We start from the raw sequence: 23,853 nt of genomic DNA, 5'->3' as shown, positions 1-23,853 counted from the left end.
CTATCCTATTTTGCTAACCGTTCTTTGATTTAAAACCAAGGTCAATATATGCTATAAAGCCCTTAGTAGATCTTTAATATGCCTTGATTCCATTTCGATTTATTGCCTGATAGCTAGTATATTTAGTTTGTGGCATGCTTTCTTTCGGCAATTTAGTTTTCAATCGTTTAGTCGTAAGTTCTGTTTAATGGTGCTCTCCACTTATAAGGCATGGTATTTTTGTTCCCCGTGCCTAATTCGAGCACTTTTCTTATGGGATATGGTTACATTGGTTGGAATTGGTTAAGTTATAGCTTCGTATCCGTCTTTTGTCTTTTGGCGCTCGTTTTGGATACTTGATTATAACTTGCTCAATATTTAGTTGATCGCTCAATTGTTGGCTGCGAGTTGTTTTGGAATAATTAAGTTGTTTTAACTCTTGCCAATTAGTTGCAGTTTGAGTAGGTGCCAAGTAGCTCTGTCGGAAGGATGGTCTGGCGTTCTTTATTTTTCTTTAGTTCCTATTTTGTTGCTAGGGACTAGCAACGCTCAAGTTGGGGGGTGTGATACGCACCTAAGATTGCTTGATCGTGGTGCTTAAGTCCGTTAGTTAGAAGTGCTTTTAGCTTTTATTGTCGTTTTTAGTCGATATTGCTCGTGAGGTAGTTTGTTTAGTGTTTCAGGCAAAACGCCCTTAAAAGGCGTGTTGTGGATGCAAAGTCAACCCCCAAGTTAATTCAAGACTCATCGCTCGGTGGAACTTGTGCCAAAGTGACCAAAGAACGAAGGCGAGGAGCATCGGGCAAGCCAACGGTCGTCGGGTGTCAAGTTTTGGAGGCTGGCCTGAAGACCAGAGATAAGCTCCCCGTATCGATACGGATTTTGGACCGTATCGATACGCGTTTGTTATCTTTCCAATCAGAGAGTCCCGTATCGATACGGCCATAATCTGTATCGATACGGGATTGTTACGGGAGATTGGCCTTTTCAGCTTAACGATGTGGTATCGATACTTTGCTTATTCTGTATCGATACGGAGAGCTTCCGACCAGATATTTTGCTACTTTTTGGACTTTCCATTTATGGAATACTTGCTACTTATAGTATGTTTTTAGATATTTGAGGAGAGAGAAACCCATTGTGTATAAATAGGGGTCTCCTCTCTCCCCTTTGGATCGAGGTCTTTAATAGCTTTAAGTTTTCCTCCATTAATGTCTTTCAAGCTTTTCTAGTGTAATTCCTTAAGAACTCAAGTAAGTAATTCTCGTTTGTTAATTTCTCGTTTATTAAAGTTGTTCCTACGGACTAGATCTTTTATAATATCAAGTTTGTTTTCGTTTTTATCGGTTAAAAGTCATGTCTCGTTTTTATGTTTTCTTTCATGCTTTAGCTATGTGTGAGTAGTTGATAGGCCAAGTCTCGGGGTAATCTTTCCCGAGTACTTAGGTGGTTATTTGGTTCTCAAACCTTCGGGCTTAAAATCTTGGTTTTCGGAATTTCATGAACCTAACCTTTTTGGTCTAAGCGAGGCGTGTTAACTCCTTGGTATGAAGTTTAGTCAAGCGGTCTTGGCAAGCGACATACCGAGGGCTCGTGGCCCCCTACGTGTTAGATACATTAGCAAAAATAGGTTGATTTAATTCCGGTTAATCACATCTTTTGATAAACGTAGTCATTAAAGCTAAATTCTCCGGGCGTGAGCACGCGGTCGTGGCTCTCGCCTGAGTTATATTGAGAACCGGTAACATCCTTTGTCAAGGGTTAGACGATCCCTAGACTTGCCTCCTTTTAGTTTATTAAGCGTTATCCTAGTCAATTGCCTTGGCAATTTTCATCGTTTCAAAGCAAAACCAAGTTGGCCGTCTTAAACGCCACAATCCACCTTATAAAACCAACAATCCGATTAAGCTACATTCGAATTCTCTGTGGGTACGATCCCGGACTTCCGGATATTATGCTACCGACGACCTAGCCCTACGCTTGGGGTATTCAACCTTATATTTGAAGGCGAGGTTTGAAGGCGAAGCAACCACAACTTATTCCACATTACTGAGGAAGGAGTGAACGAGCAAGATGGTAGAGCAGGGTTCGATTTTGGAAACCGCAACCTCCTCTGAGCGTAGCCTGATTTTACTGAATAGTACTCCCCAATCTTTGTATGATGCCAAATAAAACGATCTGATGAATTTAAGTAGCTGATGGGAATTTTGCAGATTTCTTGTACCTCCATTTCATGGATATCTTTTAGCTTTCCTGTGATCCATTCTTTAGATGATTGATCAATGAAATCAGCTACCCTCAGTGGCTCTTTGTGATGGTTAGGAAGTGGGGAAACCATACCATTAACAGTCCTAGGTACCCATTGATCATCCCATAAATTAATTGACTCTCCGTTTCCCACATTTTACTGGACCCCTTCCTTGACCATACTTCTCCCCTCCAATAAGCTGCACAAAACCCATGAAGGGGTGGCTCCTCTCTCTGCCTCCATGCACATTTTACTAGGAAAATATAGCCCCTTAAGGATTTTAGCCCATAGAGAGTTTGGGTTCTTGATAAGCCTCCAGAATTGTTTTGTCAGCAATGCAATATTAAAGGTTTTGAAATCTTTAAAGCCCATACCACCCATTCCTTTCTGTAGAGTTAACTTGTTCCAAGCTCCCCAATGGATTTTCCTCCCTCTATTACTCTTCCCCCACCAGAAATCACTGAGGGATGAATCTAGGCAAGAGCAAATCGATTTTGGTACCTTAAAACACATAAAGGTGTACATGGGTATTGGTTGAGGTCATCCATTACCAAAAGACCTTCCTCTGCTGAGTGGATATGTGGAAGTACACTGATGATCCAGAGAAACGTGTGGTTTCTAAACCCATTGAGATGACCCAAGAATTTCGCTAATTCGATTTTGCTAGTCCTTGGGAATAGTGTAGCCACAGATAATTAAGAATCAGAACAGGTCCAGTCCACGGGACAAATTAATAGGAAATGGTATCTGCTTCGTAAGAATAAGAATGAACTTCTATAATATGAAAGAGTTTCACGGAAATTGTCTTGATCGTCGGATATCATTGAGAAATAAATAGGAAGAACGAACAATTTCCTGCAATTCTTCCTGTTATGAAATGACTAAATAATCAAGTTACAAGTCTGGATCTATACGAAAAGCTAGCCATTGATTTAATTAGAACCACTTTCCCAACTTGATTCAATTACTCGTTAACCCAAACTTAAAACACCAAAAAGAAGAGAAAATTCTCCATTTTGGTCTTGGATGAGTCAGCTACTTATTTTGGAAATGGGTGGTTGTATTCTACAGTGACCTCGCATAGAGTAATAAACCGACTCCACTGTCAGTTGGAATATTATTCAGTTACGGGAGTATAAGCGTGCACCTGAGGAGTCCCTCGCAATTCAACACTCGTCCCCTCCCATCGTCTTCTCTCTCTAGAAATACATCCCCCCCTTCTCTCTCTCTCTCTCTTTCTCTCTCTCTCTCTCTCTCTCTCTCTCTCTCTCTCTCTCTGCAACAGAAAAAACCTCCAATCCAGCATCATCCATGGCTGCTGCTCCTGCTGCTACTCCACCTCTTCCCCTCCAGCTCCTGATCATCCTCGCCTCCATCCTCCTCTCTACCTCCACCCTCACCCTCTCTTCTTACGTCCCCTCCCCCACTCAATCCCCATTTCCACCACCACCCTCCCGCGACGTCAACCACGCCTACCCAACCTCCCTTTTTTGCTGGATTCGCCCCCATCCTCTCCTCCCTCGGCTTCCACAGCTTTTCCGCCGCCGCTCCTTTCCTCTCCAACGCCACCACCTGGCGCGGCCCCGCCACTATCTTCGCCCCCTTCGATTCCTCCCTCTCCACCTGCTCCATCCCCCTCCTCCTCCACGAACACACCCTCCCAGGCCTCTTCCCCCTCTCCTACCTCCTCACCCTCCCCTTCGCCACCAGAATCGAAACCCTCTCCCCCGGCAAATGCCTCACCATCACCTTCTCCACCCACAACAACGCTAGGTCATCCCAACCCCAAAAAGTCTTCGTCAGCGGTGTCAAGATCACACGCCCCGACCTCTACAACGACGGGGTCGTCGCCATCCACGGCCTCCAGGGCTTCATCTCTCACCTCTCCCCCTACTCCTGTGATGCCAACAAATTGAGCTCCCTCGCCCTGCCTCACCCTCCCCCGACGGCGCCATTCTTCCTCATGCGCCTGATTCTTAACGAAGCCATGCTGCGGCTTAGCGGCGCCGAGTACGGCGTCGTCGTGCTGGCGCTGAGAGTCAAGTACCACAAGTTCGTCCCTCTGCAGTGGTCGATGACCGTGTTCGCTCTGGACGACGTGTCGATATTCTCAGGCAACAGATACGCTTACGTCACCGGCTTCCGGTCCCACGTGGTAACAAACAATTAAGATCCTGATGGGGGCGGACTTGGAGAGGCTGGCGTTAGGGACGGCGTTGGCGACGCTGGAGCCGAGGAAGAAGCTGGTGGTGACGAACGTCAAGCTGACGATCAGCATCAACTACGTGAAGATAAAGAGGTTTGATTTGGCGTATAACCCCAAGGTCGTGGTTCATGGACTGTCGTTGCCGTTTCCACAAGTTCACGGGGATTTTGGCGGGGTTAAAAAAGGAAGGTCAGGATTTTTATACAGGCGTGACGTGGCGGCGCCTATGCAGGTGGTTGAATCGATGGTGGAGGTTGAGGATCATCACCATGGCCTCTGAGATCTGTAATTGAAGCTTACTAGATCTGTTTCGATCTGCTGGATTGGCATATAAATCCGTGAGGTGCAGTAGCTAGCTAGGCTAGCTAGCTCTACGTACGTAGTTTAGAGTATCCATGATGGCCGGCTTGTTCTAGCTTGTTGTTACTCTCAGTCATCGTGAATGCTTTATTAATGATCTTCGTCCCTAGCTAGCTAGGCATATGAATGAATGAGTAGAGTTGTATTTTCACGTTGAGAAATGCTAAGTGCAAAGAAAATGGGCAAAGAAAAGACCCTTAAAGTGTACATGAACGGTTCAGATGCACTGCACAGTGCATCTAAACCGTTCATGTACACTTTAAGGGTCTTTTCTTTGCCCATTTTCTTTGTCCCTAGCACTCCTCTTGTTCGAAATTCAATTACTGAAATTTGATTGATTTTGCCATCTCTGCACATATCTTATTAATAGTACCTCTTAGACTTTGCGTTGACCAAATTATTCTCCTAAACTTAGAATTTAAGAAAGATTAGAATACGAAAAAATTAAGAACAATTAATTAATGACAGATTGGATAGAAATAGAACACAAGAAATTGAATTGGATTCCCCAAACAAACGTGAAAGAGGAGTGCTAGGGATAAAGAAAAGACCATTAAAGTGTAAAGAGTGAACAAAAAGTACGTTGAAAGTCTATGGTCTCATCCTCTTGTTGGCCTAGCTCCTTTATTGGCTTTGAGTGATTGGGATTCGTCAACATATTTCCTTCCTTGGTCAGTTCTTGAAAGTTTGGTTCTTGTCTTTTAGTCGATTGGTGATCGAAAATGATATTGGCACCGACGGGGTCGGTACCAAAATCGTAGGGACGGCCGCGCCGGGCCGTCTCCGGCCACTGGACGGACGATCCAAGCCGTCCAAAAATTCTAAAAAAAAAACGAGGGGGCCAACGCGAGATTCAAGGGCATCCGAGGTGTGTAGGGTGTTTGATCCGAGCACCCCTTTTTCGTGTATATATAGACGGCCCGGCGCGGCCGTCCCTACGATTTCGGTACCGATCCCGTCGGTACCTGTAGCACTACTCGTTGGTGATACTATACTCCAAAAGAAAAGAAAAGATTGCAAAAATTTTCAAGAGATTTCAAGTATGAGTCAAATGTCCGAAGATCATGGAATCAAATAGAATTTCGAACAATTTCTTAATTTTCGATTGTAAGATAAAGAGTGACCTTGTAACGCCCCGAATTTTGGGAACGTTAAATAGGACAATTTCATTGAATATTAAAAGGAGTCTGGCTCAATATTACAACATAAATTTCAAAAGAGTACTTCTAATCAACAAAGAAGGGGTAGCTAGGGTTCCTATCTACTGCTCGGCTTCCTCTTCCATTCGGGCCAGCTCTTCGGCTCCAAAAGCTTCCAAGGTATAAAGTTCACCCTGTTCATCTATGAGATTTGACACATTATACTGGCGTCACCACCAATATAATGTGTCAGGGTCACCAAAGGTAACACCGTGAGCTACGAAGGCTCAATAGAATAACTCATACCCACTAACCCTTAACTTACAAACAATTGATCAAAAGTTAATGATTTCGACATGTACATGATTAACACCACAATTAACAATGATACACCACATTCACTATTCAACTAACGAAGGTGTCTATGAGTTCTAAGTTTCTCCTACGCGACTTCTCGTAGACCGTGTCATCATTTTTCCACATTTCATTAACCTTATCATTATTTTCAAAATCCGTTCAACACACTCAACCTCGGTTCCGCCGTTCCGGGTTTTCGAGTATCCTCACAATGGTTCCGCCACACCGGGTTCCCATTGGCACACTTTGCATTGGCTCCTCTCCGCGGATAACCAAGCCACACACTCAATCTCTGTTTCGCTGTTCCAGGTTCCCGAATATCCTCACAATGGTTCCGCCGCACCGGGTTCCTAGTGGCACACAAAACACACACCACACAATGGGCTATCATGTTCGGCCACATTGTGATTTTCAAAACATTTTACCTTTCAAAACACGCCTTTTCATCAAACCACACCCTAGGTGTCATGTTTCTACTTTCTCGATTTTTGTGTCTCATTTTCATGCATAGACTCCGTGGTAGGACTTTTCACAAACATAAATCATTCATTGTAATCTTGAAATTAAACTAGTAAGATCATCCAACTCTATATTAGTAATCATGCTCATAACCATCCTAAAGATCAAAATACGAATACTTCTATCAACGATAAAGTCTTATCTTTCGAAAATCGTTATTTCTTCCTTTGTGGGAGATTCAAAATAACACATGTTTATTAAAGTAAAAGTAGCTTATTCAACATGCTCATTCTTCCATTATTAAGATACACTTGTTGACTATCATGCATGAAGATAATAAACGATAGATAACCTTATCTACTTGAAAACTAAACAATAGATAACCTTATCTACTTAAGAAAAACGATGAGGATATTGATACTTTGAATCAAGAACATTCTACTTTCTAACGTACGATTCTATGCTATACGTAGAGTTATTGGACTAGGGGTTCTACCTTTCTTCTTGGCGGTAGTGGCAGCTACGGAAAAAGTAGGCGGAGTAACTTCTTAAGGTATGCTTCCGGAAGTTTCGAAAGAGAAAGGTTTCTCTCGAAACTTGATCTTGACTAAACTACTTGGACTTTATGGATCGAAAAGGTGTTTTAGAATGAGTTTTAGGAAGAACTTCAAGAACAAAGAAGAACTAGGCAAGAACAAACAAGAACACAAACTTTCTTAGAGAGAGAAGTTGCTAGGTGAAGGTGTGAGTTGAATGGTGAGTATGGGGTGCTATTTATAGCAAAAATTTGGCTCCCTTTCCTCCCCCTTGGCCGGCCCTCTCTCCCTCTCTTTGTCCCATGAATTTTGCTCCATTGTTCGGTCAAATCAAGCCTTTCAATCAAGTCATAGCCTTCCCTCACTTGTCATTCCAATAATAGGCCAAATCCTAGGTCATAATAAAGGGTTTATGGCTTGTCAAGTCCTAGAGGGGCTAACTTGCAAGAAAGAACAAGATTTTAGGCTAGGATCATACTTAAAGTAGCCTAGTCATGGGTTGTCAAATAGTACCTAGGTTGAGTGTGAGAAGATTAAAAAGAAGTAGCAGGTTGGAGTGTCCAAAAGCATGCACACACACACCTCTCCCTCTCCCTCTCTTTCGGCCTCTCTCTCTCTCTCTCTCTCCTCTCTCTCTCTCTCTCTCCCTCCCTTGTACTATGTATATATATATAAGTATAGTACATACATATATATATATATATACAGAAATCTTCAAGTAAAGACCTTAAAATAAGGACCTTATATGCGGATCTCCCATTTCTCGCATTTCCCGATCTGATATCGATGATTCGAGCCGCTCAATGTGATCAGAACGTGATTTTAAGGGTACCCGCGAGAAATTGGCAAAAAAAATGATCGGAAAGGGCTTGATTTGAGCAGTTTTTATTTGAACCGTTAGATAAAAAACAAACAAAAACTGCTCGGATGAAGTCCTTCCCGGTCTTTTTTTTTGCTAATTTCAAGCGGATACCCTAAAAATCACGTTCTGAACACATTGAGCGGCTCGGATCATCAAAATTTGATCGAGAAATGGAGGTCCGCATTTTATTAAAATAAGGTAGTCCTTATAAAAAGGGGACTCATATATATATATATATATACACACACACACATCTAGGAAAGTAAAAATCTAGGAAAGTAAAACCTAAATAATTAGGCTTAAGGCTATAAGTCTTTTAGGCTTGCATGCATGCATGGCTAGTCTTGCTTCTTTTGGAAGCAAAATGATGAGATTCTTTGTATGACTTGTCTTGTCATATACATACCTTCATTGGCCAAGCCTAATATTTATTGTCCAATGGATAATATTTCCCCTAACATTTATTGTACAATGGTCAAAGGAATTTTGGATATAATTAGGGTTTGAAATGACTAGTCATGGGGTAATAATGATTACCTCTATGGTACATCTAATGGTTCAATAGGGTTCCGAGGGGTTCATAAGGCTCATAGATGGTCAAAAAGGTCCAATTAGGGTTAGAGTATTGTAACTAGGTGGATCGGTGGTCCGGTTCCTCCAACTAATCGGTTGAAAACTAACTTTACTCGCCAAGTAGGGTTTTTAATCAAGAAATGAATCTTAAAGGACTAAAATCTAATTATGACGGATTATAGAAATTAAAAAAGAATATTAAAAGTAATATTAAGTAATTAAAAGAAATTTCGATAAAAAAATGAAATTTTTATTCAATGAAAATTAGAATCGTTACAGACCTACGTTGTACTCTAGGATAGAGTCGTTACAGACCTACGTTGTACTCTAGGAGTATCCAATAATTGACCTTTCAATCCACACGAAGTTCACTTGGCTATCAGAAATTTTCATATCCCTTATCTCATAAAAAAAGAAGTTAAAAAAAACACCTCCATATTCTATAGTCAAAAAATGGGTACAATTGAATCTTAGTATTTGTATGATTAAAATATGTTTCTGTCATAAAATTGGCAGTATTTTTACCTTTCTATTTTGTGTTGTTGCATAAAATGTACTTGATGTGTGAACCTGATCAGGAGGCAATCCAAACTTACACCACCAAAGCGTGATCATAAATGAAGCCCGTCATCTCATGGATCGGACCAACACCACGATTGGCCATACCTACCGAATAGCCAACCAGTGCACAGATTATCTTGCTCGATGGAGTGTTGAACAAGAAGTCAACCTTGTATTCCTTACGGAAATGCCCATTGCTATGAGAGAGTTTGTACTTAGAGATAGCCTGAACATTAGACAAGTTTTAAACTAGGCTCCTTGCATGTTATGTTTATTATGTTGATACTCTTGATGTGGTTTTTTGTTTCGTAAGTTTTTATGAATTTCTGTTTGACCGAAAAAAAGAAAAAATAAAATAAAATAAATGTACTTGATGTGTAGGTTGATCTTGATCAATTGATTCTTAAAACACATTTATGCTGCAAAATATAAAAAAAATTACTACAATTTAAAACACTAAATCATAACTCATTTGTTACAGCATAATGTGTTTCGAAAATATACCTCCAAAGAACATGATTTTAGGTGTGATTAATATATACTCTTGAAGACTTCTATAAGGTTAATAATTTTGTTTATCATATTAAGCCCGAGAAGAACTCACAAAAGCCTTTGAATAGACCGTACGTCGAGCCCCACACGGGGATTGGATAGGATCCCGTCACGTTTTTTAAGGTCCTTTTGTGTTGTAGTAATAAATATTAATACACTTAATTATTACTAGAAGGAAATACTAGAAATTAAACAATGCTTCCCTCCCAAGTGTAGTACTAAAATAATTTTCCGAAACATATATTCGCTCCAGTTAACTCATCACTCTTTCTTTTGTTGCACTAATTAATATGAAATAATTAGGGAATAAATTCTTACACTCCCCTTTTTTATATTCACATTCCTTTTTTTTGTCTTTTACCAAAAAAAAAAAATACACACATTTTCAACTCTATAAAACAAAACAAAAAATGAGTATGGTTATAAAAAAAAAAAGGAGTGTGAAAATCAATTCCCAATAACTAATGTCCAATCCGGTTCAACCAACAATGAGCTCATTTCCAACATGTATGCTTTATATAATTCAGAAATTGTTTTTCTAGACTAATGCATATTCTAATTTAGAAAAGCCAATAGAGAGGATTCCAGTTCCATATACTTTGGTTATACACTGAAATTATATTTCCCAATGTTCTTTTTGGTAGTTTTCGTTAATTCTCATACCTTACGATTGAATTTTCGTAACGCCACCGGACTGTTGAAATGAAATTGCTTCTTGTTAAAATAAAGAAAACTGAGGGCGTTAGGAAAAAGAAAAAAAAAAAAAGAACCTGATACGCCAACTCCAGATCCCAGTTCAAGAGCCAATTGATTTTTTCCGATTCTATGTAACCACAATCATCAAAATACTGTAACAAAAAATCTGGAAAAGGAAAAATTACTACGGAAATGAGCAAAGTTTTTATTCAGTAAAACTAGTGGGAACGAGGGATAACATGGGGTTGTACCACAACGTACAACACAAGAAGCACGAGCGAGACAGTGAATGCGTAGGCAGTACTAGCAGTTAAAGAGTAACAACAATCACATCCATCTCAAAGACCATGGTGATCTTCAATCTCGTCCGTCCGTTCAATCCTGGACTGTGGGGCCACCGAATAGCCGACGTCAGCACTTCCGGCCACTCCACAACCAGCAGCGTCGTACCCCGACCCGATCACGGCCGTCACATTCACATGCGGAAACGGCATCGACAGTCCATGAACCACCATCTTCAGGTTGAATATCAGATCTGGTCTCTCAATCCTCACGTAGTTGATCCTCACCGGCCCCCCAAACGGACCTCCGCCGCCGCCGCCGCCGCCGGTAGTAACCACCAGTTCCTGCCCTAGATTCAGCGTTGGAAACACCGTCCCGGCCGGCAACCGCTCCAGATCGCTCGCCATCAGCAACCTGTTCGGAACGATGTGGAAGCGAAAACTGGTAACGTACTCGTGTCCGACGTCGGAAAATATCGCGGCGTCGTTTAAGGCGAACACGGTAACCGCCTTGAGGTCCACCAGATAGGGATATTTTACTCTCAGAGCAACGGCCACGATGCTGTAACCGCTTAACCGTAGACGGAGCATGGCGTCTTTTAGCATCAGGCGCATGACGAAGGACGCGTCCTGGGGAGGGGGAGGTGGGGGGAAGGAGAGGGACGTCGTTCGTTCGATGTTGCAGGAGAACGGGGAGAGGTGAGAGACGAAGCCCTGTAGGCCGTGGACGACTACGAGGCCGTCGTCGAAGAGGTCCGGGTGGGTGATCTCGACGCCGCCGACGAAGACCTTGGAGGCGTTAGGAGCGGAGGAGGTGACGGTGAGGCAGCGGTCGGGGGCTAGGGTTTCGATCTTGGTGGCGAAGGGGAGGGTGCGGAGGTAGCGGAGGGAGAAGAGGCCCGGGACTGTGTGTTCTTGGAGGAGGAGGGGGAGGGAGCAGGAAGGGCCGCAGGTGAGGAGGGAGGAGTCGGAGGGTGCGAAGAAGGTGACAGGGCCGCGCCAGGCGGTGGAGTTGGAGAGGGAGGGAGCGGCGGCGGCGAAGTTTCGGAAGCCGAGGGAGGAGAGGACGGGGCCGAAGAGGAGGAGGGGTTGAGTTCGGCTTTGGTAGGATGATGGTGATGGAGGGAGGGTTGAGGCGGTGGTGGAAGCGGTGGTTGAGAGGAGGAGGAAGGCGAGAGTGATCAGGAGTTGCAGAAGAGTGGCCATTAGATGGAGTTTTGGGTTGATTTCGCAGGAAGAAAGGTTTTGAGAGAGAGAGAGAGAGAGAGAGAGAGAGAGGGTAGTAATGATGAGGCGTGAAGAGGGAGTGAGTGGTGCATGCGCTTATTTATACGGAGTTAACTGATTGATGAGGAGAGGGAACGAGAAGCGGTTGGATAAATTCTGTTACAGATTCTTTCACGTGATAAGACGATTTTATCCCTCATGTTTACTTTCAAATGACGGAATTGCCACCGGCTCCCTACTGTAGTAGTACTATATATCTTGAGAATAATAGAGTTGAAACTCCACGCACGCAAGGAATTTGGCGCACAAATTAAGGCACCGTTGAACTAATTGACTTCTTCTTTTTTTTCTTATTAAATTTTTTTTCGTATATGTTAGTTTTTCGTTAATTTTTTAAAAATTATTGCATCGTCATGACAAGAGAAATCTAAAAAGTAAAAAAATTATGATCGAAACCTAGATTCCACCAAATAGTTACTCAAAAGGAGATTCTTTCCAAGTTCGCATTTTTGTGAATTTCTTCTAGCTTAGAAATCGGATTGATCCATTGTTAGTATTAGGGGTGTTATTCGGTCGGTTCAGGGTGGATTTGCCGCATCCTGATCGGGTTCGGGGTTTATAATCCGGAGACCGATCTCGACCGGTATTAATTTCGGTTCGGTTCGGGGTGAGTTCGGTTCGATCGGGGATTTCGGGGTGTTCGGTCCGCCCGAAATGAGCCTTAGTTGGGCCATTTGGGCCGTTTTTAAAAACTAACAATAGACTACGGGCTATATTTTGGTCATTTTTTACCCATATTTGGGCCATTTTCAGATGTTTCTCACCCATATTTGGGCAATTTTCAATCTTAAGTCAATCACCCATGTTTGGGCCATTTTTTTACATTTGGGCCATTGTAATTTGTACCTTTTTTTTTTCTTTTCAAACACCAATTGAAAAAAAAAAAATACGAGTATGCTCAACCAATTACAACTTTTACAAGTACTCTTCCACCTTCTTCTTTTTTTTTCAATCGATTGGAAATATTTTCTACACTAGTGTATATAACTTGGAGGAGTTAAAGTAATTTAGAACAGAAAGAGTAATCGATTGGAAAATTTTGCAAAAACGTAAAGAAATCAAGCAATGAAATTCCAAAAAAAAAAAAGTAAGAGCCAAAAGTTAACCATTCAAAATTTTGTTTGAAGTTAATAATTCAAAACAATAAGAGTTAATAATTCAAAACAATAAGAGCCAGAAGATTAAAATAATTTATATAATATATATGGTTCGGTCGGTTCGGTCCTCGGTCGGTTTGGTCCGCATTCGGTTCGGTTGGTATAGATTTCCAGAAAACCGAGATCGGACCAATCGGTTCACCCCGAACCGAAAAAAAACTCCCTTGAACCGACCGAAGACCGAACCGATCGGTCAATTTTTTCGGTCTTTTTCGGTCCAGTCGGGTTCGTAACAGCCTTAATTGTCACCATAGATGACTTATTGGGAATCGCTGCCTTGGTGGTTTTCGGAAAGTGCCAAGCAAGGAAATCAAACACTCAGATAAAATCATTTAGATGACAAATATTGAGTCCATTTTATGCGTTAATGGAGATGATAATAATCCATTGGAACCTCCATCTCACTTCCTCCAAGTTTTAAGGCGTTGTTTGGCCTAATAAGCCAAATGATTTTTTTTTGTCCTTATTTAAATTTTTTCTGTATTTGTTAATTTTTCGTATTTTTTTTTTGAGGATTATTACCTTCTCATGACGAGAGAAATCTAAAAATTAAAAAATTACGACCGAAACCTAATTTTTTTTTGAATAAAGACAAAAATAAGACAATAAGCTAATTTTTTTCGTCTTTATTCAAAAAAAAAAAAGGGTTTCGATTGTAATTTTTACTTTTTAGATTCATCTCGTTATGGCGAAGCAATAGTTCACAAAAATTTACGAAAAATCAGCAAATGCAAATGTTTTTAAATAAAGACAAAAAAAAAAAGTCATTTGGCTTAGGCTCCGTTCTGCTTAGCCAAACAAAAAGTTACAATTGGCCAGCTCTTTGTCAATAAATAGCGTAGATTTATTTCTTAGGAGTATTAAAGATTTTTTTTTCTGAGTTATTTTGGATTGATTTTGATCATTTGGAGACATCGAAATATGTCCATTGAGAATAAATTTTATCCACCGCTGGTGTAAAACCCCACTTTTCCACCAGTACTGTTCATTATGGGCCCCACTGAGCATCTATTATTGTAATATAAATCGTTCAAATTATAAGAACCGAAGTATAGTATTGCCATGTGAAAAATCAGCTTCATCGAAAGTCGATAAATATATCAAAATTTGAATTTTGATTTATAAAATGAATGATTTGATTTTTGTCAATAATAATAAAGATAAATTGTTTATTTTACAAAGCAAAATTCAATTTTTGATACTCCTATCCATGTTTGATCAAGTTTATTTTTTGCATGGATACATTATTATATGAGTCTACAAGATAAACGGTTCAGATCAATAACAAACACACGATAGAATCGAAAAAGACAGTAGTAAAAAATTGGGGTTTTCTGCTAGGGATGAAAAGAATTAATCTCATGTCGAAAGTTCGAACTTCAATCAACTGCAATATTTTCCTGATTTATTTTATTTCGTAATGGTGAAGCACATGACATAATGCGTACTTTATTAGTAGTGAGCTGGTGGCAATTCCGTCCTTTCATCACATGACGTGAAAGAATCTGTAACAGAATTTATCCAACTGCTTCTCGTTCCCTCCCCTCAATCTCAGTTATTATATAAAGTAAACGCCTGCACCGCTCACTCCCTCGCGCCTCATCATTACTATTACTCCAATACTACCCCCCACCCGCTCTCTCTCTCTAAAAACCTTTCTTCCTGCGAAATCAACCCAAAATCCCATCCAATGGCAACTCCACTCCAACTGCTTCCCACTCTCGCCTTCCTCCTCATCTCAACCACCGCCTCAATCCTCCCTCCATCACCATCATCCTACCAAGGCCAAACTCACCCCCTCCTCCTCTTAGGCCCCGTCCTCTCCTCCCTCGGCTTCCGAAAGTTCGCCGCTCCCTCCCTCTCCAACTCCACCGTCTGGTTAGGCCCCATCACCATCTTCGCCACCTCCGACTCCTCCCTCCTCACCTGCGGCCCTTCCTGCTCCCTCCCCCTCCTTCTCCAAGAACACACCGTCCCGAGCCTCTTCTCCCTCCGCTCCCTCCCTTTCGCCACCAAAATCGAAACCCTAGCCCCTGACCGCTGCCTCACCGTCACCTCCTCCCTTCATAACACCTCCAAGGTCTTCGTTGGCGGCGTTGAGATCACCCACCCCAACCTCTTCGACGACGGCCTCGTAGTCGTCCACGGCCTCCAGGGCTTCGTCTCTCACCTCTCCCTGTTCTCCTGCAACATTGAACGAACGCCGTCCCTCTCCTTCCCCCCTCCTCCCCAGGATGCGTCCTTCATCATGTGCCTGATGCTAAAAGACGCCATGCTTCGTCTATGGTTAAGCGGTTATAGCATCGTGGCCATTGCTCTGAGAGTAAAATATCCCTATCTGGTGGACCTCAAGTCTGTTACCGTGTTCGCCTTGAACGACGCCGCGATATTCTCCAACGGCGGACACGAGTACGTTACCAGTTTCCGCTTCCACATCATTCCGGACAGGTTGCTGATGACGAGCGATCTGGAGCGATTGCCGGCCGGGACGGTGTTGCCGACGCTGAATCTAGGGCAGGAACTGGTGGTTACTACCGGCGGCGGCGGTGTTCCGTTTGGGGGGCCGGTGAGGATCAACTACGTGAGGATTGAGAGGCCAGATCTGATGTTCAACCTGAAAATGGTGGTTCATGGACTGTCGATGCCGTTTCCGAATGTGAATCTAATGGCCGTGATTGGTTCGGGCCAGATCGGACGGTCGGGGTACACCGCTGCTGGTTGGGGAGTGCCGAGAAATGCTGAAGTCGGCAATAAGATGACCCCGCAGTCCAGAATTGAATGGACGGACGAGATTGAAGATCACCATGGTCTTTGAGATGTGATTGCTGTTTCTCTCAACTGCTAGTACTAGCTTGTACCTATGCATTTCGCTCGTGCTTCTTGTGTAGTACGTTGTGGTACACCCCATGTTAGAGTATTTCCAATAGCCTCAATCCAATCCTAGGCAAATAGCATATCCAAAATGCCCAAATAGTAGTTTAGCTAGCCCTTTCTAGTGTGAAGCTTCCAACAGCCTAACCAATTGGGTCCTTCAAAAAATTGCAAAAAAACGGAAACCTGCAAAAAAATGGCATTTGAATTGAAAAAAAACGGAAACTTGCAACAGCTCCTTTTTATTCCCTTGAACTTATAAAACAAGTAAGCTTCCCTTCATCTTTCTCCTATTTCCCCTATTTTATACCAATCTCAGTTTTATTTCTCCTATTTCTCCTATTTCCCTTCATCCTTTATTGTTCTAAACTTTCATTCTTTCTCCTATTTTCCCTCAATTTCGCACCAATTTCAGTTTTAATTTTCTTGAAACATCATTCAGTCTATCTTATTTATGTCTCGCAATCCTCTACTAAATTTTCTTCTTCACAATGACTGACGATGATAATTTTGAGCTATTTACCGCAGTCGCTATGGAAGAAGAGAGACTAAATAGTGAGAGAGGAGTAGTCCGACATCGTGGTTCTGTTCAAGGTCGCAATTATATTCATCGTGGAACTATCCTTGGCCATGAAAGGATTTTTCGCAACTATTTTGCCGAACCACCCGTTTATCCTCCCGAGTATTTTCGAAGGAGGTTTCGTATGAGCCGTTCTCTTTTTCTCCATATTCAAGCTGCAATAGAAGCACATGATCCATACTTTGTCCAAGGAAGAAATGATGCTAGAATGCTCGGTTTGTCTTCGCTTCAAAAGATGACTGCAGCAATCCGAATCCTTGCTTATGGGGTATCGGCTGATTTTTAGATGAGATTGTGAGGATAGGAGAAAGCACCGCAATAGAGAGTCTAGAGAGATTTGTCAAAGCGGTGATTGAGATTTTTTCCGGTGAATACTTAAGGTCACCCACTAGCAATAACATTGCTAGATTGTTAGCAGTTGGTGAACGGCATGGATTTCCTGGGATGTTGGGTAGCATTGATTATATGCATTGGAAATGGAAGAATTGCCCAACGGCATGGAAAGGAATGTATAGTGGTCATATTCGCGAACCGACTGTTATTCTGGAAACCATAGCGTCATATGATCGATGGATATGACACGCATATTTTGGATTACCGGGATCAAATAATGACATCAATGTGCTAGAAAGGTCAACAATATTTAGTGAATTGGCCCAAGGACATGCTCCTCCAGCCATTTACTCAATCAACGGTCATAACTATGCAATGGGATATTATCTAGCGGGATGGTATATATCCTCGATGGTCTACATTTGTGAAAACAATTTCGTGTCCGCAAGGAAACAAGAAAAAGTTTTTCGCAGCAGCCCAAGAGTCAACAAGGAAGGATGTAGAGTGTGCATTTGGAGTGCTTCAAGCTCGTTTTGCGATTATACGTCAACCTGCACGTTTTTGGAGACTTAGCATGCTCAAAGTTATTATGAAGGCATGCATAATACTGCATAACATGATCATTAAGGACAAACGAGAAGATGATACGCAAGACTATGAATATGATAAGAATGATGGACCTCCCCCCGAACCAGTATCGCATGAGCATACTATGGAACTTATGGAGTTCATTCGACGCCAACATGCTATTCGAAGTAGAGAAACTCACTCCCAACTTCAATTAGACCTCGTCGAGCACTTATGGGAGCGACATAGCCAGTCGTAGGAATTTGTAGTAGTAAATTTCATTTATGCAATTATGTAATCTCATTTTTTCAAGTGTCTAATCCCATTTATGAATGTAATCTCATTTATGCAATCATGTAATTCTCATTTATGTAATTCGAAGACTTATGTATTTTTTTTTCTAAACATCTGTTACGTTTTTGCAACCAGTGAACTTGCTTAAGAACTTAATCCAAGAAATATGACATCCCCTTTGCAAGATCAGGTGAAAGGTACCACAAACATGTATAATGTTCTATTCATTCATCAGGGGTGCAATTACTTAAATGATTTTGCAACTAGTGAACTTGCTTAACCGATAAAAAAAAAAAAGACACAAAAGCATAAACAAGCAGTACTGTGCATTGTTTGTAGGTTAGCATAAATTGTTGGGACAATTTCCTAACGACAAGCTTTTAGGACAATTGGTGATATAATGTTGTATAAAAACTTAGGTTTCTTGGAGGTCTTGAATTCAAGACTCTTCTTTTGCATTTGTTCCCTATCGGCCAAAACGGAATGCCAAGTGAGGGGAATTTCCGACGTACCAAAAAAAAAATTGAATTGCATGCGAGGGAGGTTGTTGGGTAGCTTCATTATAACATTTGAGGGGAGGGGGCGAGTGGTAAGCATGATTCAACTAGGCATTCATGTCCGACCATGTGATATGAGTAGAACTTGGGCAGCCTTCAAACTAGGGCAGTACCTAATTGTTACAGCCTTATCTGGACGGCACCCAATTGCCGGGCAGGTTCAGAACAAGCAGAAACAGCAGAGTATCACAACCAGCAACAGAGTAAACACCATAGGAAAACGTTTGGATACTAAATCAAATGAGCCAGCTAACACTTAGTACTCCATGCTCCATGCACTGGACACGATACGAGATCAGTCCACCAAAACGTATGGATACTAGATCAGTCCACCAAGATCCATGACTGAATTCAGACCCAAACTTTGCAGCAAGAAACAAATATTGACAATATAATTTAGCATATGAGTCAACCATACACAAATATTCATCAGATGTAAATTTCGCCATCAAAAGGCTTACAAAGTTCGACACTTCAATTACTAACAAACTTAGCCAGCGAAAACCAACAATCGTCAAGGCAACAAAAACCAACAATCATCTACATTCTCAATGACAAAACTATAACAAAAACCAGGAATCATCGAGGCAAACTAGTTCAACCCCGCCAAAACATGTAGATATCCAAAAAAGTTCAACTACTAACAATTCTAAATCTTTTTTTCACGTTGTTGAAGGATCTCCCTTTGTCGGCTTTGATAGTACTCTTGTTGCACATGAGGCAAGGCACTTGTATCCACCAACATTATTCTCTCCTCCTCTTTTATCTCTTCCACACAAAGCATTTTTTTCTTAATAGAGATTTTCTCTTCCCCTTGACGAAGCTTCTCTTTCTCAAGTTGGTGTCTCTCTTGCTCTTGAACATGTAGTTGATGGATAATGTCCATTTTCTTGTCACTCGCTTTTTTTTGTTCTTCCTTGATATCAGTTAGTATTCCTGCAAGAGGAGAAGTGGAAATTTCAACTTTCTTTCTTTTTTTCAATCGCTCCTTCTCACTTTTATTACTCGAAGGTCTTTCCAAGTCCACAAAGGTGGCATCACCTTCTCCAAGATCTACCAACTCTGGAGTAGAAGGAGAAGGTACTGTCCAAGTTTGGTTCTTCTTTGGTTTTTTCCTCTCAAAGTCCTCTACCCATTTTGGTTGGTACCTCAACTGTTTCCAACAGTGTTCAAACTGAAATGAGCTATTTTTTGAGGTATTGAGTGACTTGTAGTAAGTTTTTGCTTCAGAGACCTAAAAACATATTTAAAAAATTACATTGATAAGTGCCAAAATATACATATTTTGGCCCTCCAAACTGCATTTGTTAGTCATTTATTTTGGTTAATTGATTTTTATTTTGTTCTTTTGTTGTTTATAGGTTGTTCGAGCCCGTTGTCCAAGACTTTGGATAAAAAGAAGATTTTAAAGAAGTTTGGGGTTAAAATGCGAAATGATCCAAAATTGAGTGGCTCATTTATTATTTCCTAAAGTTCAAGGGCCTTTGTGTGATTAAAGCCCTCAACCCTATATAAACAATTCACCTACTGACTCAGTAGGTCACGGACGGCTCCCTGGCGTGGAAAAGAAAAGGCTGCTGCCGTGGAAAAGTTCTGGCCGTGGGACGAACGAGGCTGACGACGGGGCTACTGTCAATATTGTACAATTTTATTCCGAGTTTTATTTCATTCATGTTATTTAAAGTTTTGTTCAATTATTTGCACTACGATAATTCGTATTAATTTTTGTTCTTCATTAAAGTTATTCGTTGATACTTGTTTATTAATTTCTTTTGCTTATTTCGTATTCGGAAGCATGTTTCAAATTAGAGTTTCTTCTGTTTCTCGTTTATTAATTAGTGAGTAGTCGTTCAGGTAGGATCGCGGGGTGATTAGCACACCGTGGCTAGTTCGGCCACTGCTTCTTTTATCAAACAATGAAAAAACGATTTTAGATTGGAAAATACTTCCCGCGGACAAACCTAAGCATCGTCGGAGCCCATGTGAACGGGAGAATGGGGGTCCAAAACTCATTCTTCGCTGCGCATGGGTATACGGCGACCATAGGGTCTCGCATCTTGCGGGGTATCTATTTCAATCTAAAATTAAACGTTTTTAAGAACTCCAAATAGAGCAGGTTAATCCGGACTAGTTACAAATGCTATGAACCCTACGACCATACCTTTTTTAATTATTTGAAAAATACAATCAATTTCTAGATTTTAGTTAATCTCTTCATAAAACGACAAAGGCTGGCTACCTAAGAGCCCGTTTAAATTAGTAACAACCCGAGTTTTTAGTCAGCACACATCACCGTCTCTGTGGATTCGACTCCGGTCTTACCAGATATTATGCTACGTCGGTCTCTGCCCTACGCTTGGGGCAACCCATTAATTTAGGAATAGGAAATCGTCAAGCATACATCAGATGTAAAAACTATGAAGCAATGAGCTGCTGTAATGGTTAATATTGAAGCTCAATACCTTGTCTTCCTCGGTCACACCACTTTGATGCCTCAATTCAATTTGAGCATAGCATCCACAGAACTTGTTAACAGAAAGTTGAATCGCTGACCACCTGTTCATTAGAGAGTTCTCATTACGCTCAGAAATGAAAGACTTGTGCTCGTGGAAATAATCCCACACTCTTCTCAATATGTTTTACGTTTCTGGTCATTCCCTTGCACGGCATCCAAGCTTATATTCAGATATGCCGATACAAGCAATTTGTCTTCTTCATCGATGAAGTTGCCACCACGTTGCGGTTTCTTAGAAGTGGATCCCATTTGAGTTGAGGTTTGAGATGGTTGGGTGAACTCTTCTGCATTTTGATTTGCATAAGTAAATCCAACTTCATCTTGAGGCTCCATTGAGAGTTCATCTTCTAAGATCAAACCATCTTGTAAGAGATTTGTGAAATATGCATTTTTCCGCGCATCCATCCCTACAAGAACAAGAAGGTATCAACAAAGCTGACCATTCTTTCCTAGCCAATGGAAGTAATAGGACAACGCAAATCATACTCAGACTGATGTACTAAGATGAGCGCGCTGCATCAGATTCTCATGGAAATTTACTTGTGAGTTGTGAATGACAGGATGAGAAACCACGTCAATGTGATTCTCAATGTAAGAGTTATGATTACGACCCAATTTGGAGACAGTCAAACTTGACTATGAAATATAATAGAGAAAACCAAGTAAAGTACAATTAAGCAACAAAAGGCTATCCCTGGCCAAGCCATGAAACTTGAAGAAAACCCAAGTAAACTACAGTTCCTTTCTAAATCTTGCATCATAACCCCATCTCAGCAAAAATCCAAAGACAAACTTCTCTTGGCTATCCACCTTTTATAGAAACAGGAAACTTGCAGACCGATTTTGATAAGCTGACCACATTGCATCAAATGCTCACGAAAAATTGACTTGTAAATGAGCAACCACTTCAATGTTTGTTCTAAATACAGGACCCAATTTGGGTACAAATAAACTTCATTATGGAAAATATGAAGAAAACCCAAAGTAAACTACAGGTACAATGATGATTTATGGGTGGAGCGATGCAAAGCTCTGCATCTACTACTTCCATCAAGCATGTTCAGCTAATTCCAGCACATCTAACTTAAGAAAACACACTATTTCTCTAAATCACATTGGGAATACTGTTGCACCCTCAAGTCATTAGTAGTTCTTTGAATAAGAAAACTAAATGCTCAATGGGGCATTTTATCAAACAGCTTGTTAGAGATTTTCAAAATAAAAGAGTCGTCGTTTTTGGTTTTGGAAAATTCCTTGTTTCCTTAGAATGCTTGTTTTTTCTCTTTGTGAGCTTTGTCCCACATTGGTAAGCTGAGAGATGTTGGAGTGGTATATATTAGGAAACATTCCTAATATAAGTAACTAATGATCAAGTGTGGTGCAGTCCTTTGGTGCTTCGCACCATACCGGCAGAGCCGGTACACACTCACACACGCGCGCGCGCGCGCGCGGCGTGGGCAGTGTGGCGTGGGCTGTGGTGCATTGTGGCGCTTTAGCGGCGCACTTTGCACGTCAGCGCTAGGCGCCTTATTGGCGCCATTTCTTATTGCGAGTTGGCAGTAAGGTGGCGCTGACGTGGATGACACGTGTCACACGCGTGGCAGGTGAGTCACACGGAGCGGTTCCGATCGGGTGCAACTCGAGCCTACGGGTGCGTTGGTTCGTAGAGTTGCGATCTTAGCCGTCGGCTGCGAATGGGCTCGATCCAACGGATTGGATCAAATCCGATTGGGTGTGAGTGAAACAGCACACCAGTTCGGTGTGACTGGGTGTGACTGAGCGATCTGGACCATAGGATCTGATCCAACGGTCAGATTAGATCGGGTGCATACCCATTCTCAATGGGTGCGTAGTGGCCTATAAATAGACCACTACTTAGCAGAATCCAGTGCTCATAATATACACACATAATTCGAATTTCTCCTACATCTCTCTCTATATTTTCTAGCATTCATTCTGCGTTCTGTTTTGCTGCAGAAAATAGAACACAGTGGTTCTCGGTTCTTGTATTCGTTCAAGCAGATATTCTGTCCGTTTCGTTAGTGCAAACGAAAACGGAAAGAACTTCAAGTTCGGGCTTCGATTTATCTTGAAGGCAGGTTTGCTGTAACCCTTTGCATACCGGTATTGGTGGGGGCAAATACTGTCTTTAGGAAAGCGACATAGTCGTGACTTGAAGTGTATTTCAGCATTTGTGGAGGTTTCGCCAACAGTTCAGAATTGCAGCAGCCAATTTTTCCAACACAGCTAATATACAAACCAAGCTGCCTCAAGGATTGTTCTGTTGGACTTTAAATACGGAGGTGATTTCCGATTTCCCACTTAATTCCTACCCACTGGATTGGCAGATAAAAAAACAATATAGGAAACCAAGTTATGCTTTACTAAGTTCAGTTGCTTACAAATAACGAGGATTGAATCAGAATGCTTTCTTTTACCATTGAGACCAAATCTTCTCCAATTTCATACCCAAATTGATATGGCTGAAAACAATACATAATCTGAACCAGAATCACAAGTAGAACTTGTAATTTCGAAAGAGGGAGAAGCATACCTTGTCTTGATGTTAGGAGGATGAAAATTCTCAGAAAAACCCAACAATGAATCTACTTATTGAAATAGAGATGAGAAAAGGAGGGAAACTGAGAGTGTTGGGCGGGAGAATGGACATGAGTCATCCGAGAAAGCAAGGGAAAGGGAGCGTGAGAAGAAATCGCCCAAAGACGAGAGCTATAGTGCCACGCCAGGCCAACCGAGCTACTGTAGCACACAACCAAATCCCCGAGCGTGGAGCCAGTCTGCTGGGAAGGGGTTTTTGGGCTTTGGCTAGTCATTTTGCTGAAAACTCTCTTTTGCCTAGCCTATTGGAGATGCTCTTATCCC

General features: G+C 41.6%; 4 protein-coding genes and 1 long non-coding RNA gene across 5 annotated transcripts; 3 read left to right on the top strand and 2 right to left on the bottom strand.

Moving 5' to 3' along the window:
• Window positions 1-210: 210 nt before the first annotated feature.
• On the top strand, window positions 211-4,397 carry LOC131299711 (uncharacterized). Its single transcript, XM_058325290.1, has 2 exons — window positions 211-281; window positions 3,761-4,397. Exons 1-2 carry the CDS (start codon window positions 211-213, stop codon window positions 4,395-4,397), a joined length of 708 nt encoding a protein of 235 aa, XP_058181273.1.
• Window positions 4,398-10,709: 6,312 nt separating this feature from the next.
• LOC131301683 (fasciclin-like arabinogalactan protein 21) lies at window positions 10,710-12,104 on the bottom strand. The gene has a single exon (XM_058328063.1). The coding sequence runs from the start codon at window positions 12,013-12,015 to the stop codon at window positions 10,867-10,869; it is 1,149 nt and encodes a 382-aa protein (XP_058184046.1). The 5' UTR covers window positions 12,016-12,104; the 3' UTR covers window positions 10,710-10,866.
• A 2,804-nt stretch (window positions 12,105-14,908) lies between these two features.
• Window positions 14,909-16,068, top strand: LOC131299710 (fasciclin-like arabinogalactan protein 21). The gene has a single exon (XM_058325289.1). The coding sequence runs from the start codon at window positions 14,944-14,946 to the stop codon at window positions 16,066-16,068; it is 1,125 nt and encodes a 374-aa protein (XP_058181272.1). The 5' UTR covers window positions 14,909-14,943.
• Window positions 16,069-16,615: 547 nt separating this feature from the next.
• Window positions 16,616-17,863, top strand: LOC131299709 (uncharacterized). Its single transcript, XM_058325288.1, has 3 exons — window positions 16,616-16,919; window positions 16,991-17,241; window positions 17,429-17,863. The coding sequence occupies exons 1-3, from the start codon at window positions 16,616-16,618 to the stop codon at window positions 17,861-17,863; spliced, it is 990 nt and encodes a 329-aa protein (XP_058181271.1).
• Window positions 17,864-19,591: 1,728 nt separating this feature from the next.
• Window positions 19,592-23,619, bottom strand: LOC131301342 (uncharacterized). The gene is made up of 3 exons (XR_009191267.1): window positions 23,525-23,619; window positions 20,918-21,377; window positions 19,592-19,689 (listed from the first exon to the last, which is right to left on the bottom strand). It is a non-coding gene; the product is annotated as an uncharacterized LOC131301342 (long non-coding RNA).
• Between the last annotated feature and the right edge of the window lie 234 nt (window positions 23,620-23,853).

This window comes from Rhododendron vialii, chromosome 9a, assembly GCF_030253575.1.
Source record: "Rhododendron vialii isolate Sample 1 chromosome 9a, ASM3025357v1".
Taxonomy (NCBI): Eukaryota; Viridiplantae; Streptophyta; class Magnoliopsida; order Ericales; family Ericaceae; genus Rhododendron; species Rhododendron vialii.
This window is presented reverse-complemented; position numbering and strand designations above follow the sequence as displayed.